Genomic DNA, 18372 nt, shown 5'->3' with positions numbered 1-18372 from the left:
TTTTGCTCATATTGTAATATTTGAGATGTTCCTAAATAAAAATAGTTAAATATGTAATTACACGTATTACAAGATATAGTATTACTTGTTCCAAGCATTGGCAAACAGCATTAGCTTGGTTCTGTTCAACTACGTGGTACTCGCGCATCTATATACAGTTTTAAAATTTAGTCACAAGTTGCGTGGGACACCCTGTATATCCAGTTAAAGAAGCGACCATGCGGCATCTTGACGGCGTAGGGGCTAGCTAGATAGACATACTCAAAGCGTCTGAAGCAGGCAATGAATGCCAGTTGCATTAATAGGTCCATGCTGCGCCATAACCGCTGTTTGAAGCGTGCTCGAGTTTAGAAGGTACGTCACTCTACGCTATTATTGCTTTCTCATGAGCACTCATACTCACGGCACTGCAGGTCCTTTGAAGAAAGCGCATGTACGGCACATAGCAATACAGACATATACTATGCCTGACGCTGCAGAGCACATGATAACGCAGTGCGCCAACATGAATAAAAGAGCCAACACTATCATTCTACACTTACATGACGTGCCTGAACACATAAACCTAAGTTTTCAAACATATTATCTAATAGCACTTTAAGTCCACCGGGAAATGTGTACATGCCAATAAAGCCAGTTCAAAGGAATAACTGCGCAGAACGAATTTCCAACGCAAAGTCGGTTAGCTGTCGCCGGCCAACTTCTCCGCGTCTCCACTTCGCTCAAAAGCTATTCGTGACTGGAGTGCCCTAATATAAGCAGGTAAATGCGCACGCCGAAACCTAAAATACATCTGAAAAGCCTGTCATGACTCCAGAGTTAAAGATCATTACCTCGCAGATTGGCGCGCACACCACCCGACCTCAGTGGCAGTGTTATATTCTCACCGTGAGATCTCCAGTAAAGGCGGTTTATTAACACTATTTACAAGGAGGCTATATAAAAGCGGAGACGCCACAATGAAGATGGACGATGGACACCACTTCGTCCTCCTCTTGTCCCCTATAGCTATCCACTTGAGCATCTTATTCTACACCCTAATGATAACTGGCTCATAACACCATCCGGCGGCGACCGACCCGGTGCAGGTTAACAGAGGCTACAGGGAAAAAAGTTGCACACAAATTATTAAAGGGGTTTAGGAAACGATACAGCTTGAGGTGGACAACGTGTACAACTTCCGGGCGAGGATTAGCAGGTGATGATGAAGGCAGCAATGGAGTAATTTCATAAGAGATGTCAGTCACTTAGCGGCACACACGATATGGGCCGGTCCATTGGGAGAGCAGTTTTTCGGAAAGCCCGACATGTCGTGCCGGGGAGACGAGCAATCCAGAGACAAATTGTGTGGTCCTGTGGTGGCTGTTTCAGCGAGACTGCTAATGGATCTAGGACTCTAAAAACCAATTGCAAGTAACTCGGCGTGCATGGTCGGCACGGACAAGTCCCTCTGGCGTATCAGTGAGTGGGCACTGATAACGCACCAGGGTGTCTATGGGTAATATAGGGTTGGGGCCGTATAAGAGGAAAAAGGGAGACTATGACTGAAAGCAGCTGATGTCACATACACTTTTATATAAGGGAGGCTCCAGAAACGTTATGACTAACTATAGACCAATCACAATACTGCCATGCATTGGTCAAACTTTCGCAAAGCATCTACTGCTATGACACATTTCTCTAAATATTTACAGCGTGCTAACACCTTGTCAGCAACGCTTCATACCAGGAAAAGGAACAACAGATCATCTTGAAGAATTATCCGATTTGCTAAATTTAGCTTTTGATAATAACCAAGTCATGTTCTCACTTTTTCTTGACGTAAGCAAGGCCTTTGATAGCATCTGCCACATTCTTCTGCTTGATAAACTTGCAGCACTGGGGTTTCGCGGTTTATTTTTGCAATTGCTTGGTAACTTTTTACAGGATAGGCATCAGTATGTGTCGATTTCAGGATTTCATAGTGATTTCACTGTAATTAAATCTGGTGTCCCGCATGGTTCTATATGGAGTCCTTTGGTATTTAACCTTTATGTTCATGATCTTCCTAACACTGCGCCTGTTTCATTATTCCAATATGCTGACGACACTGTTAGTTTTTCACGCGCAACAAGATACATACATGCACTTATAGCAATACCGAAGGCAGCTATTAAAGCCATGGACTGGTTTAATTTTAGCCTTATTATTGTTAATACGTCTAAAGCGCAGCTTATACGCTTTCATAACCCTTTAAAACAAGTTGAGTTGAGTCACCGTATTTATTTGCACACTTCCGCTCGTTTTCAGTGCAACTGTGAACCAGGGAATCATGCGCAATCGGTTGAATATCTTGGCCTGGTCATAGATTGTGATCTTTCCTGGAACTCGCGCCTTTCTTTTGTATGCCAAAGGCTTCGTGCCGTCTCTTGTGTGCTATATAACATTAGATATTTTATGCCTTTTTCTGTCCACAGATGTGTCATTACATGCTCTATCCTATAGTGTGCTTAGATATGGCATCACTGTTTATGGTCACTGTGCGGGGCTCTTGACGGTTAGCCATGGCAGCGTGTCTCGGTGAAAGGCGCGTTCCCTCGGGTCACCGACATCGGGAACCGAGGTGTCGCAGTGGAGCGCCAGAACAAGAGGAACAGTGCAACAGCACTGCGCGTGCCGGGCTCGCGCCTCAAGCACGCGCTGCGCATTCTTTATTTTCTCCTTCTTTTGCAGCCGGCTGAGAGCGCCGACCATAACGGCCCCGCGTTGTGGCATCGGTGGGCGCTACAAGCGATAGGCCATCGCTGAGCGAAAACGTCGATTCTGTGGGGACGGTGAACGGTCGTAGCTTGGAGTCGTAGCAGGAACATCGAAGTGCGCCGGGTCATTGCGGGCGTGAAACCGCGAGGACCGAGAGTCTTCCGAGCGCTATGTGTACCCGGGACGAGGAGGCGAAGGCAGGCGACAGCGACAATGGCGGGAAATAGGACTTAATCCGCCTGGGTCGTGGTATCCGCGATGGGTCGATTGTACCCGAGGAGGTGTCTAACTGATGCCGACCGCAGGGCAACTTACAGCACAGATGGGATGAATGCCTGTGTTCACCAATTCTTCGCGTACGACGTCTTGAATGAAAGGTACTGCCGGGTGGGACTCGTCGTAAGAACGGGCCTGAGGAACACATGGAGACGCAGCCTGGTACGTAGAGGTATAGCGGTGGTGTTAGGGAGCCTAACGAATTGTGTGACGACGTACGGCTCTTCGCTTCTTCAAAGCGTCTGTAGTCGTCTGTGATGTTGATGGTTGAGCAAATCAAAGTCTTCATCGGCGATACCGTTAAGAATGTGTGTACTTCATCAACTTCGGACATCTTGTCGTCGACCCGCCGACAGACTACTAAGAGAGAGAACTAAGCTATTATTTTCCGAAACGGTAAACCGAGTCAGAACCCGGTTCACCCTAGGTGGGAGGATTCCTTATTCCAAGAACCCTATGGCTTGTGCTGCCTCCTTGGCCCGGGCGACGAGACTGCGTTGGTCGTCCAGGTCATCGGAGGAAAGCTTGGCCTCCCACGTTTCAGTTATCGTATGGATCTGCGGTGAGTTGGGGCGCTCATTTATTGCTTCTATGGGGCGGCTTTCTTTGGAGTCGTCTTGTGGAGCTTGTGAGGTAGGGTCTGCGGCTTTGTCACGCAGTGGGCAATCCTGGACCATATGTTGCAGGGTGTCTGGAACGTCGCAATGGGGGCACGTGTACGAGTACTGCGTAGGATACAGTCTGTGCACGATTATTCCGTGCACGTAGGTGTTGGTCTGTAGGCGGCGCAGGATGATTTCTTCCTCTTTGCTCAGAGTCTTGTGTGGTGAAGCGTACATTCTTCTGTTGAGTCGGTGGTGTTGCAGAAGCTCCGAGTACTTCAGGGGGATGTCATCAACGTTGGTGGCCGGCCTAGTGTGGGATGGCAGGAAAGCCCGGCTGGTATGCTCGCGGGCAGCGGCGTGTGCCGCCTCATTTCCTGTCATGCCCTGATGGCCTGGGACCCAGTTGATGTGGGTGTCGGGGAGCGGGGCGCGTGCGATGTGATTTCTTAGTATCTTGAGCGCGGTTTCTGATACGCGTCCTTTTTGATAGTTGCGCGCTACTGCTTGGGAGTCTGTTAGTGTTACTGCTACTTCAGGGCATGTTATCATTGCCAGAGCTATTGCCGCTTCCTCTGCAGTCTCGGAGGCTCTTGCTCGGATGGTAACAGCTGCAAGTTCTTTGCCTTGGTGATCCGTGACGCTTAGGGCAAAGGCGTTTCGTTTAATATACCGGGCAGCATCGGTGCACCTTGTATCAGGGTCTCTCCCGTATTTCTTGCTGAGTGCGCGGATTCTGCTTTGCCGACGCTTCTTATGATAAGTTGGATGCATATTGCGCGGTATACTTGCAACGCTGATGCAGTCGCGGACTGCAGGTGGGATTCTTGCTTTCTGGTCTGTGTCTGCAATGAAACTTTCACTGTAGTTGAGGTAGCGCAAAACTGCACGTCCGGTGGGTGTGAGTTTGAGCCGCTCTAGTTGGCTGATCTTATGAGCCTCGACAAGCTCTTCCCACGTATTGTGGACGCCGAGCTTGAGGAGTTTCTCCGTTGATGCCATGGGTGGGAGGGTCAAGGCTACTTTGATTGCCTTTCGAATGACAACATTGAGTTTCTTGATTTCTGCCGGCTTGAGCGTCAAGTAGGGAGTTCCGTAGGTGATACGGCTAGTTAGGAGAGCTTGAATTATGCTTAGTGTGTCGTGCTCCTTAAGTTCGCTTCTTTGGTTTGTGATCCTCTTGACAAGGTGCGTAACTTGTGACAGTGTGCGTTGGAGACGCGGGAGAGTGGCCGCCCCTGATCCGTCCTTGTGGATGTGAAGTCCGAGTACGCGAAGAGAGTCTACTACGGGGATCTTGGTTCCGTTGAGCGAGACGCTAGGATCGGGTTCGATATAGTTATGTGGTCTTCCTCGTGTCCGTGCTCTCAGGACGAGAAGCTCCGACTTTTCGGGTGCGCATTGCAGACCGCAGTGCCGGAGGTATCTTTCGATAGTATCGACGGCTTCTTGTAGATTGCGTTCTTGTCGTCCAGTAGTAGGTGCTTTGGTCCAGAGCGTGACGTCGTCGGCGTAAAGAGCATGGCATAGGTTTGGGATGGCGTTCAGTTGTTTCGGTAGCTTCATCATTGCGATATCGAAAAGGAGGGGTGAAATAACTGATCCTTGTGGGGTTCCTTTGTTGGGTAGCCGAAATTCATCACTGCGGAGGTTGCAGACGCCTACTGTTGCTGTTCGGTGTGTCAAAAAGCTGCTGATGTAGTTATAGATCCGGGTTCCGCAGCCTGTATCTTCGAGGTTGCGGAGAATGGCTTCGTGGCTCACGTTGTCGAATGCGCCCTTTACGTCGATTGCCAGGATTGATGATTTGCGTCTGTGATCGAGGTAATCAAGTAAGTCTTCTTTGAGGAGCAGGAGTACGTCCTGCGTGGACAGATGCTGTCGGAATCCGAACATGGTGTGCGGCAAGTGTCCGTTGTCCTCGAGGTATGTTGTTAACCGGTCGTGCACCATGTGCTCGAGGAGTTTGCCCACGCAAGATGTGAGGGAAATTGGACGTAGGTTTTCGATGAGAAGGGGTTTGTTGGGTTTGGGGATCATGGTGACCTCCGAATGCTTCCAGGCTGCTGGTAGGTCCCCCTTTTCCCAGCAGTCATTGTAATACTGTAGCAGTGCTGTAGTGGCAGATTGCGGGAGGTTGCGTAGGAGCTTATTAGTTATTCTGTCCTTGCCGGGACTGGTGTTTCTAGTGAGTTTGGCTAATGCTGCGTGGAGCTCTGCCTGGGTGAATGGTCGATCGAGATCTGGGTTTGGTGCACCGTCGTACGTCTTTCCGCTCGCTGATGAAGTGGGCTTGTCGCTGCTAAGTTTTTGCTGAAGCTCACGAAGGAGATCGTGCACCGATCCAGCATGATTGTGGATCAGTCTGCGCAGATCTTGCCTCTGTTGAGTTTTGGAGCGATCGGTCGCTAAGAGAGCGCGTAGGAGATGCCAGGTTTTCTTGGTGCTGAGTGTCCCTTGTATGCTGTCACAAAAGGTGTGCCAATTTTGCCTGCTAAGTTGCTCCGCGTAATCTTGGGCCTGTATGGTGAGAAGGGCGATTCGTTGCTTGAGTTTTTGATTGAGCTTTTGTCTCTTCCACCTCTTCAGGAGGCTTCTTTTGGCCTCCCAGAGATGAAGGAGATGCGGGTCGACTGCGGGTGTGTTGGTGCTTAGCTGGATGCTCTTGGTGTGGTTTTCTGCGGTGATGGGAAGGCCCTTGAGCCAATGGTCGATGTCGTCGATTGTTGTGTTGCCGCTGAGGTTGCCTCTGAAGGACTTCCAGTCTGTTAGTCGAGCAACTCCAGTCTTGGTTGGTTTCCGGTTATGCGCGATGTCAAGTTGGATAATGTGGTGGTCGCTTCCGAGCGTCTCCGAGAGTCGACTCCACTCGGCCCAGTGGACGTTAGCTGTGAACGTAAGGTCCGGGTTGGTGTCCCTGGAGACACTGTTCCCGACTCTCGTGGCCTGCAGTGGGTCGTTCCAGAGTGTCAGCCTGTGTTGTTGAGCAGTGTCGTGCACTCGCGCTCCCTTCTTGGTGGTGTTTGGATAAGCCCATGCTTTATGTGGGGCGTTGAAATCTCCCATTATGACAACTTGATGGCCTTTCGTGCGTTTCCTGAGTTCACAAAGTGGTCGAATTCCGGAAGTTGATTACGAGGAGGGCTGTATATGCTGGCGATAAAGAGGCTTTGCTGCGTTTTTCTGTCTGGTATAATCTCCACTAGGGTGTGCTCGATGGGAACGCCTTCTATTTCGTGTTCCTGCGTTGTGAGAGTTTTCTTGGTAAGGATGACTGTGCGTTGAGTTTGTGCATGAGCGGTGTATCCTTGAAGTCGGACGTTGCGGGTATTGGTTTCCTGTAGGGCAATTACATCAGGGTCGTCCAGTTTGACGAGTTCTTGTAGGTTTGCATACCGGGGACGGAAGGATCGACAGTTCCATTGCCAGATGCGCAGAGTATTTTGCGGGCTCTTTGTTGTGGTTTTAGGTGTCGCCATCATGAGGCACTTCAGCTTCACAGGCAGCTTCATGGTTGGGTGAGATCGAGCGGGAGGCATTGCGACTGTTCGTGCGAGCCTTCTTTCTACCCTGCTCGGTCGTGTTGAGAAGGCTGTCGAGGTAGGACTTGGTGACATAATTGTTCTTCGCGTGTGCTATGAAATTGTTGACCTGGGCTGTTAGGCCGGTAACCTGGCTTGTGAGAGTGGCGACTTGATTTGCGAGGGTGGTGACTTGGGTGTTAAGGGTCGCAATATTCTCGACGATAGGCTTGGTGATGTTTTCAATCAGGGCAAGGATGTTCTTTGTGAAGACGTCCTCGAAAGCCTGGGGGTGCTTTTGAACTCTTGCTTCGATCGCGGAATCAACTGCCTCCGTGGTTAGCGCTGCGAATGGTTGCTTGCTTCCATGTTCGTATTCTTTGCATCTTTGGAATAGTCTGTCTATGAGACTTTGTTGATCTTGTAGCTTGCTCTCGAGGGCTGTTACGGCTACCGCTTCTGCCGATCCGACGCTGGCACTGCCTGAGCTGCCGGCCACTTCAGCGTAATTCAGGCGTTTTCGGGAACGCGATCGCGATCTTGATCGTGATCTTGACATGGGTCTGTTACTTCTTGCGGTGCCACTGCAGGCGTTACTTGAGTTGGCGGCGCATCCACTGGCCACTTCAGCGTAATTCACGCGTTTTTGGGAACGCGACCGCGATCTTGATCGTGCTCTCGACATGGGCCTGCTAGTTCTTGCGGTGCTACTGGAGGCGTCACTTGAGTTGGTGGTGCATCCATTGGCAGCGCCTAGTTCAGGGAACTCATCGCGGTTGGAGCTTCACCGACTGTCTCGCTCTTGGATCCTGTTTTGCCATTGCTGTCTTACTTGGTAAGGCGGTGGGTTGGGCTTGAGCTTTTTCTTGCAGTCTTTCCCAGCCGTTTCGTGTCCTTCCCGCAAATCTTGCACGTGGGATGGCAGTCATGGTTCGGGGGTTGGTTTGTTTTGCCACATTTGTAGCAGAAATTTGGGGTTGGTTTTGGGCAAACGTCTTGACGATGTCCGAGGTTGCCACAGGTTCGGCAATACTGAACTGATTTGCGGTAGAGCTTGCATCGGTAGTCGCCGCTCTGATAAATGATGCTGTAGGGGACGTGTGGGCCCTCAAAATAGATGACCGCCGCCGTGGACTGTCCGAGCATGCGGGCGTTGAGGACTGTATAGCGTGCTGGCACTCGAATTCCATCCATTAGTTCCGCACTGCAAGTCCCAGGCGTGATACCGTAGATAACACCTTTGCTGACATCTTCGGGTAGGCGACAGTTGGCTTTTACGTTGTAAATGTTGCCTCCAAGCTGTATGTTAGTGACCTTGGCTAAGTTTTGAGCATAGTTCTTGGTTGCTGTACTTGCAATGATGAGGTTTTCTTCTTTTTGCATTTGTACTCGCACGTTGTCGTGGAATTCCTTTTGCAATGTTCCGCTGGATCTTCCGACTGCGTGAGTGACTGCGACGAGTGACCATTTGGCGAGTTCAAGGCCAGCTTGCGGGCGGTAGACAATCTTGATGTCGTCCAAAGGTAGCGGTGGCATTCTGGATTTGCGCGGCGGCGGCGGCATGGCTGGCTGTCGTGTGGATTGGGTCTCTGCGGGGGCTTTGATGCGCGTGATTTCCTTCTTGCCTTTCCTTTCCCATGTCAGCCATTGGTCGTTGAGGTCTATAGTTCTGCCGCTGTTTTTATCGTAGGTCCAAGATTGAGCGACGTCGGCTTCTTCCGCTGAGTCTGTATGCATTGCGCGGGTTTCTTCTTGTCGTTCGCTTGACGTCGCGTCCGTCGCGGGTGTTTCTTGGCTCATCTCAAAGTCTGCTTGTCAGCCGCAGCGCCTGCGAGCGCCGAGCCTCCTCTTCGGCTCACAGTGCACGTGCCACGCACGTGCGGCAGCGAGCGCTGTCGGCCTCCTTCCACGCGCACCGTGTGCCTGTTGCACGTGCGACGGCGGTTCTCCCCGGCGGGCCGGTGGGGTCTCGCGCGGCGTTAGGCTTAGCAAGGCGCGGGATGGTCGGTGAAGATAAAGCTCGAGATCTTGACAAAAACGCACTCACTTTTAAAGTAGGTGGTATCCGCTGGTTCCTTGTTGCTTGCCGATTCTGTCGGTGCAAAATGAAAGGGGTGAGTGGCCTTTCTGTAGATATGAGCGCAAGACGCAGGAGCCCATGTGAGGCAGGTCAGTACTTCACGGCCCCCTAGCGGAGACTCTCACAGACTACTAATACATCTTTAATGCACACAACGTACGCTTCCGTCGAAAATTCCTTCTTAGAAGGCGGCTCGCTGGCGCTCGACTGGCTTTCAAAGTAATTCCCGCAGTTTTTGCTTGCGGGTGTCCCAAACTGGTCAGCTGCTCCTCGTGTGTTTGGAACCAAACGCGAGCCCTTCCCTTGAGGCAATAGATGGCGTTAGCCAGCATGATAGTCGTGCCCCACCGGTTGCTCTTGCTGGCTTGTTCGTATTCGATTAGCTAGTTTGGGACGTCCATGGTGTCCGCGCAGGACAAGGTGCCAGGGTCTCTGATTTGGGTCAACATAATCGGTGTTGTGGTAGCCGAAGCCGAAGCAGCCGGCCTCTCAGTCCACATGACTGAATGGCCCACATGATGTCCGCTGCGAAGTTCCATGATGTTTTCGTGATGTACATCGCACCTCTACGAAAGTGTTACAGAGAGACCTGTAGTAAAGTGGGTTTAGTTACACTATCTGCAAGGAAGCTAAAAGATGGTCGCAGCGAAAGAGCGCGGACGATAGGCATCTCTTCGATCTCATCTTGTCTCCTACAGCTACACACTTCAGTATGTTCTTTTACATCCTAAAGACAACTGGCTCACAACAATATTATAGTAGAATGCATGAATAAAATCTGCTGGTAGTGTGAACTGGCGCCGCCGGTAGCACTTCATTTCGCTCGCAGGTGATGGGTAGTACGTATAGACTTGTGTTAATTTAACGCCTTTAACTTAGAAAAATGTTCTGGTTTCTCGTTTTACCCGAATGACAATGTCAGACTTGCCACATGGTAACGATCAGTATCATTTACACTCTTAATTCTACCTTTCGGACTGAACCGTGCCAAATCGATGTACTAAACCCATCATTTCTATACTGGCTGAACGAGAGCAGCTGGCAGACATTCCTCTATATAGTAATTTTAGTGCCGCAGTTCATGATCAGGGCCTAGCATATGTTAACAAATTGGCACTGTTTTCACTTGTTCACTGAAATAATATGGCGTAGATTTCGCCAAGGCAGCGGTAGGGTCGCATCTGGCAATAGTGAATGATGAACAGGAGCGCCGACTCGCCTATCCTAAAATTCATTTGATGCCTCCAACTAATGGGATGCTTGAAAAATGAAAGAAGAAATGTTATTGAGGACGTCTTTACCCCGTCGTAGAAAAGAACCCAAAAGGAGTGTGAAAGCCTGCGCTATCGGTGGCTCGAGTTTTTGTGTACGCTGAGCCCCTTGGGGACGCGGCTTCTCAAACTCCGTAATGTGTGTAGCCGACTCATCGCCTCTTGCTTTCCAGACTGTTTTGTTGCTCCGCAGGCCTCATCGCTTCCTGGTGGACTTGTAATGGGCTTCCTGCCGTTTGTTATATTTATAGCTGTTCGCACTGAATGTGCGCGCCACAGTGTGGAATATTGAGGAAGTAAAAATGACCAGCGAGTCAAAGGAAACGGTGCCCATGTTGAGCTATGCCATTATCGCGAAACGCGGCATGAGCTTGGCATTAAACGCGTGTTATTGTAGTGTGTTCTTCATACGTTACCAGTATTTGAAAAAAAAAGTCGATAAGCCCATTGCCAAAATTGCACGTTCTCGGCGTGCTGACAGAACGCAGCCGACACCATGCGCGGAGGAGTGGGAGTGGTAGATTCCTAGGCAACTTGCGTATTGCTCCATGAAACCAAAATTGGTGGGTATGGCCTCCGAAATTGGTCGGCGCGAACGCCGATAGATTTCGGAAGCCACTTGGCCGGGCACTAATTAGACTACGTGATCAGTCCCATCGGCGGTACTGCGGTCTATCGTACTTTCCGTGCTTGTGACTGCAAAGCGCACAAAATAATCGTCGCCTTGGTGTCTCTTCTTGGCCTGCTGCGCACCAACCAGCACCGACAGCAGCGCGCTGGAGGCGGGCGCCAAGGGAGCCATGGCGTGCCTGGCCCTGGTCGGAGGCATCGTGGCCAACATCATCGCCTTCATGGCGTTCATACACTTCCTGAACGGCGTGTGTGAGTGGACAGCCGAGGTCCTGATGTTCGAGGGCGTCACTTTTGAGGTGCAGTACTTCCCCTCGAATTCCAACAGTAGCTTTCTGAGAAGCCCTATTAAACCGCGAAGTTACTTTTGACCAATCTTTGACTAGGCGAAGTTTATGCATGGTAGCCGTGACCAAATGGTACAAGTGTGGACACGTAGTTCGCAACTGATAGGGAAAGCTTGGCCGATTAATATTAAAATAATCTATTCACGCCTTCATCGCCAGCACTCTGTCCTATCCGAAAATTCTCTTGAAATTGTCTCAGGATGTCTTCTATCTTCTACTATAGGCTCTCTTACCGCCAAGCTATAACGTTGTTTCTGTTGACTCGCAGTAACTTCCTTGAGTAACGATTTAAACCAGAGGCCATAAAAACTAAGGAAACAAACATTTGATCTTCTGGTTTGAACGCTAGCTTGTCCGCAGTATCCGTCAACTGGCATTATATACGTGTAAGGCAGAAAGAGTATATATCCCTCTTAGACGTTATTAATGCTAATACAAGCGATACTGATGATAAATTAGTTTACTAATTCACTGCCTCATTTATTGTACTCAAAACATTAATTTACGTCCAACCATCTTTCTCACCTTCTTGACCTATAAGGCGACACAGCATAGAGGGCGAATGCAGTGAAAAGAACAACCAAACCTGGGGTTCTCTGCGAAAGAAATTCAATATCTGAATTCGAAAAGCTTGTAAGTCCAAAAAACGTGCCTCAAACATCGAAACAAACCAACCCAACAACAAAAAGAAGGAAGGTTTCCCGTTGGATGGCCGCCTTCGTTAACGTCTCAATTAACGATACAGCACAACATTCAAATGCAAGTGATATTTTGTTCCCGCTAAGGCATTGCATATTTAGGAGAAAGGTGCTTCGGCTCCTCCTAAAGTTCCTCCATGATACTGGGTTAGGAAGTGAATGGTGAGCCGTGTTGGGGTCGTCACGGTTTGGAAAACGCGTAACGTATTGGGCTCGGTGTCAACTTGTTTTCGATACCTGCTCCTGTTAACGGGACTGCGAAGTGTGTCAGACCGTATTCAGGTGGAGCAATTGCCGCCAACGTTTCCAAGGCTATAGGTCCGCCTACACGAATTAACACCCGTCTTCTTCTCCTCTGCAGTGTCTGTTCATGAGAAATTATCCACAATACGAGTTGCTAATGGGAATGCAGGCCTGATATATATATTCCAGCTTGCCAGTTCTACAAAGCCTGGTCTGTAGTGAAGTGTTATGGAAAACCTCGGAGAGCCTGCAGCCAATAGAGAGGTTTAGCTTGTCCGGAAAGCCGCCCCGTGGGCGTATTACCGGATTCCCGGTTACCGTTTTACCGGGTTGCCGGAGGAAAGCGAGCAATCGAGTTATAGCATGCTTTCCGTACGCCCGCACGCCCCAACGCCCGCGTAGCTACGTTCCTAGCTCAGATTTACTGCCAAAAACTGACACTCAATAAGCCATGTTAAGTCGTGTTTTTTTCTTTATGAAGTAAGTAATTTGTTTGCTTTATTATTTGAACGAAGCAATAAACAAACATGTCTTGCGTTTGCTACGCGCCAAAGTAGCCAACGTGAGGCCTTGCCAAGACAAGCCTGAGCCACGTCTGAACGCTGAGTGCTTCTTTGTGACCTACACAGGCTATCAGCAAGCACTCTCGGTAATTTGCCTTTGAATTGTGCGCACAATTGTGTCTGCGTTCATCAGCGATGCCGTATAGCGTGCTTCACGACGAACTGCTGCTGGGATCTCTGCACTGGGACGAAATAGAAGATGTGCACTTGCTCCCAGTGGAACCACGGCGGGATCTTCGGAAGCATGGCCTGCTTAATTTGGATGCCATGGACAGCACGCTGTTCTACCGGTCGTTCAGGTTCGAGAAATCGGACCTGGACGATCTTCTGACCGGCCTCCTGATTCCAGAAGAGGTAGAGAGCGCTCAACGGGTTCGAGTTCCAGGCCGCGAGGCGCTGTGCATGACGCTGCGGCGTCTCGCCTATCCGAACCGCCTGTGTGATCTTGAGGTGTTCTTCAGCCGCCACAGTTCGGTGATATCGAGTGTGGTGTCTAAAGTTTTATCTCACATTGAATTCTACTTTGGACACCTCCTAGCGGACCTCACGGTGCACAGGTGGCTCAACCTACAAAACCTGGAGCTGTTTTCCCAGGTAAGAGCACGCTTTCAGCAGAAGTGTAAAATACACATCCTTCCTGTTCCCTCACCCCCACTTTCCTTTGTGCGTACTTTTTTTTTTTTCATTTAAGCGAAGCCACCTTTGCTCTTCCTTCGACATTCCCGCGGGGATAGCCGAGAGCGTGCAGAATACATATGAGCAGCAGGCTAGAGGGGCAAAGGCGACGCCAGGAAGCATGCCCTGTTTGGGGTCTCTTCAGTTAAAGGGGAAAAAAAAAAATATGCATGTTCAGTTAGGCCAGCGACGCATTTTTTTTTTTTTTTGCTGTTCTGAAAACGGGTAACGAAACGACCTAATCAACAACATTGGAAAATGCAACGCGGTAGCTTCTCGAAGCAAGCAACTCGGGGACATATGGCTGAAGGCTTTAGGGTTTGACGAATTCGCTGTCGACGAGCAGAAGTATGCCTGCATACATCGCGAGTCGACGTCGTCGTGCCAATGCACAATGCGGCTTGTCCACATGCCATGTAGAACTAGAAAAAATTACAGCTTCATAAGGTATGCCATGTTCTTTCTCAGCAAAGGAACCTGATAGCTTATGGATGTAAAGGAAAGCCTTGTTCTAAATTTCGCTGTAGTAATCCCAAAGAACATTGCACTACAGCTTTTGCCTCCATACAGGATTTAACCAGCCGTATGAGACTGCTGCAGGTGAACAGTGTGTGTCTTACGCTTGTCCTGCCACTGTTGCTAACACGTGTCATACTATGGCGCGAACAGGCACACCACGTGATCAGTGTGGTCCTCACTTTCAACTATGTAGTAATGAAATGAGTGAACAGCCTCTTTGCTCTTTGCTCATGGCAGTTTGCAAGGCGAAACTACAAATGTATGAATGCTTCAAAGCAAGTGAATGTGGGTGTCATCTGGAGGTGCATTACGGAATTTCAGAATTCGACACAGCTCTCATTTCATCGGAAATGAGAGCTGTGAGAGTATTAATTTTAAGATGCGCACTGGGCAGTGCTAACTTAATGGACGGCAAGTAAATTGTATTTAAGGAAAGCCGAAATGTCCTGGCTGCCGAATTTTATGGACGAGGCCATTGGTGTAAACATTGTGCGCTGACACTTGAACACACCTTTGCCTACATTCAGAGCTAGTGGTGGTAATGATCATTGTTTTCACAAGGGGTACTTAAATGCTAAACCTCACACAGTATGTTCCATACTTTTCCATTACACAGCCCTTGCTCACAACCAGACCATGACATCAAGGTGACACTAATGTGCAAGGTGCAGTCCAGCACATAAACAGTTGTGCCACGATGCAGTGCGCTGTGTGAGGTGGTGACAGTACACAACTTCCCACTGGATACAAATTGTGCAGGACAAACTGCAATAAAACATCTCACTGTGTATTCTTTCTACTGCATAGACAAACACATTTTGCACCCAAGATAATGTTTAATATCATTTCAACACTGTCATACTTCACAAAACTGTGAACATAAAAATTCGGCACTACTTAATGGTCAGGCAGTGCCAGAATTAAAGGAAGCTTTGCTTCAACTGATTGCCATAGCATGTGGGATATGCATGCTTTTTCACCTATGTTGTGTGCTTGTATGGGTTTGTGTTTAAGAGAGCGAGGGAGAACCTTGCTTTGTTCTGTTATGGTGCTAGAGTTTTGAAGTCATGTCAAAAGTGCAGGCAGTGAGGTATGCTTGTTGCATCTTGAGCAGCAATGCTGGCTGAGCAATGAAGTCTAATCCATGCTGTAAGGCATATATACACTCTTTAGGTGTGTGCACATGACAAGGAATGTAGTCACGAGTGCTCCCAGCTAATGTACCTTCATGTTGCGCTTGCGCATACCGGTCAAGGCATCATCCGGTGAGAAACCGGTACATTGCAAGAGCAAAAAGAAGAATGAAAGGAAATGGTCTTGTTGCCATGGTAACTGGTACACAGTCCGCTCTCTTATCACGCACAAGACCAACGTGGATATTTCTGCCTGGTCAGTGGCAGGGTGGTATTCATTATTTGTGGAAAACAAAATAGTGAGCCAAGAAGATATTTACGTGTTTAAATGCAACAAACTTTTAGTTGTGAGTCAGCACTCGTGTTTGTCTATTCTTCATCCGTGTTTTTTAGTGCACGCTGTGTGTAATAGTTATGAAGAAGTGTGTCGTTTCATTACCTTCTAAAATAGTTTTTTGTACTTCGCACGTAACCATGTGCAGATGACGAAGATTTGGCAAAAGAACAGTCAAGTAAATTTGTTTGTTGCACACAAGTGCATGCATGAAACGACGCCACAACAGCGGACATTACTACTATACAAGAATTGCCACCTCTGACGTGACACACGTATGGTCAGAGATACATTTTCTGGCACGATTTCGAAACAGGGACATAATTAGCTCTTCCTGCAAGGCACAATGTCCACAACTAAAGAGTGTATCTTACACTGTGGTCTAATCCTATTATGATCTTTTTCTCAACACAGAGTTTCTGGCTATAGATAGCTGTTTACCGCTGTTTCTTTTTCTTTTTTTATCAGGCCATTCACAGGAAAGGCGCTCCACTGAAGAACTGCTGGGGTTTCGTTGATGGCACAGCGCGACGAATTTGCAGGCCATCAGTTGGACAGCAGGATCATTTTTCTGGCCACAAACGGCATCACGTGCAAAAATATCAAGCCGTGATGTGCCCTAATGGCTTGGTATGCCAAATGGATGGACCATTTCATGGTCGGCGCCACGATGCTGGTGCGTGAGGTTGCCTCTAATTGCTTCTCTAATGCGCCATGGCGATTAGCTTCAATAACTCAAATACCTAATCTAGTATGGTAATATTCAATGTTATAATTGCTACCAAGCTGCCTATGCATGCCCTGCCCTGGCGTGTTCCATATTTTCAGTACCACTTTACACTTACAGGACCACTTACACCAAATATCAAACTATACATGTTTGTGTTGTTTGATTTTCTTGCGTACTTAGGTATGTCTGACCGAGAATTAAAGAGGTCGTGAACCACCCCTCGCGCACCCGCTGTGGTTGCTCAGTGGCTGCTGTGGTTGGGCTGCTGAGCACGAGGTCGCGGGATCGAATCCCGGCCATGGCGGCTGCATTTCGATGGGGGCGAAATGCGAAAACACCCGTGTACTTAGATTTAGGTGCACGTTAAAGATCCCCAGGTGGTCGAAATTTCCGGAGTCCTCCACTACGGCGTGCCTCATAATCAGAAAGTGGTTTTGGCACATAAAACCCCATAATTTAATTGTTTAACCCCTCGCGCATTGTGAAAAAAACACATTCAGCAGATAGCATACACTCCTCTGAACATTTCAGCAAAATTTTTCAGTCATGGACGACGCATGAAGTTCACAAGGTTGTAAGGTTACCTTTTTCACAAACAAATTGTTTTCGAACAGAGGCCTTCTGCTCACCCATTTCAAAGCTACCAGCACCTTGCATGCTTAATGGTGAAAATGTATACCCTAATAAGTGCCCTTAACTTTTCTTTAGCTCACGCACTGCTTCTGTTTGTGCAAAACAAGTGCATTTGCAAGAGTCTTTTTCTTCTACTCTCACAAGATCTGTAACCTTGTTTCAGGAATTTTGAAGAAGACGGCCCTCTACCGGAACCTGGAAAAAGTCGCCCAAGGCCATGAATATGTTATCTATGGCGACCCAGCCTATGTACTCCGGCCCCTGCTCCTTAAGCCTTTTGGAGGGGCATCATTGCAGCCCTACGAGGCTCATTTCAACAAGCGCATGAGCACTGTGCGGCAGGCTGTAGAATGGGGGTTTGGCAAGGTGGCAGCAGACTTCGCATTCGTTGATTTCCACAAAAATCAAAAAATGACTCAGCAGAGGGTGGGGCGTATGTATAAAGTTGCAACACTGCTGTCCAACTGCCGTACTTGCATGTATGGCAGTCAAGTGTCTACGTACTTTGGCATTGCACCACCCTCCTTCAGAGAATATCTGGTACCTTCCGAATAAGTTGCCCGAGATAGTGTAATGCAGGTTCGATTGCGCAACATTTTGACGGCACACACAGAAGAGAAACACACTACAGAGCGCTACTTGCACCTATCGTTTTATTCCCTTGTCAATGGAATAAATGGGGCAAGATACTGGGGGGAGGGGGGGGGGGGTAGCGACTAAAAACAAATAAAAAAAATTTACAAACATGGCCATCTACCAATGCCAAGCCAGCTTTGTCATGTGATAATTTTTTCTGCAGTCAACATCCTAATAAAGGAACCAGGATACAAAATTTCAGATTAGCACGTGAGGAAATCTATTTCCTTTGCACTAAGGGAGGCTGATGGCATGCTCACGCACATACTTCCCAAACGCACAATCTCAGCAGCTTTGATTATCTCTTGCGTCATTTGGCTGCCATCTTTGCTCACAATCTTGCATTTCCTAAAGAATGGCCGACATCCGCAGTCTCTACAATGTATCCCAAGGTGTCCGGCTACTGCTTTTGAAAAGTTATAATCATGCGCTTTTAATCTTTCGTTCAAAAGCAGTCGCCAGACACCTTGGGATACATTGTAGAGATTGCAGATGTCGGCCATTCTTTAAGAAATGCAAGATTGTGAGCAAAGATGGCAGCCAAATGACGCAAGAGATAATCAAAGCCGCTGAGATTGCACGTTTGGGAAGTATGTGCATGAGCATGCCATCAGCCTCCCTTAGTGCAAAGGAAATAGATTTCCTCACGCGCTAATCTGAAATTTTGTATCCTGGTTCCTTTATTAGGATGTTGACTGCAGAAAGAATTATCACATGACAAAGCCGGCTTGGCATTGGTAGA

The 18372-nt window shown here is 48.6% G+C and overlaps 1 protein-coding gene across 1 annotated transcript in view; it reads left to right on the top strand.

The window, feature by feature from the left end:
- LOC129384668 (solute carrier family 28 member 3-like) overlaps positions 1-18372 on the top strand; it is a 61909-nt gene that overhangs the window by 10885 nt on the left and 32652 nt on the right. The window contains exon 3 of the mRNA XM_055070270.2: positions 11250-11418. Coding sequence (XP_054926245.1) covers positions 11250-11418 — 169 coding nt within the window. The remainder of the gene's footprint in view (positions 1-11249; positions 11419-18372) is intronic.

This window comes from Dermacentor andersoni, chromosome 5, assembly GCF_023375885.2.
Source record: "Dermacentor andersoni chromosome 5, qqDerAnde1_hic_scaffold, whole genome shotgun sequence".
NCBI classification, from domain to species: domain Eukaryota; kingdom Metazoa; phylum Arthropoda; class Arachnida; order Ixodida; family Ixodidae; genus Dermacentor; species Dermacentor andersoni.
Note: the sequence above shows the minus strand (reverse complement) of the source record. Positions and strands in the feature narration are given on the sequence as shown.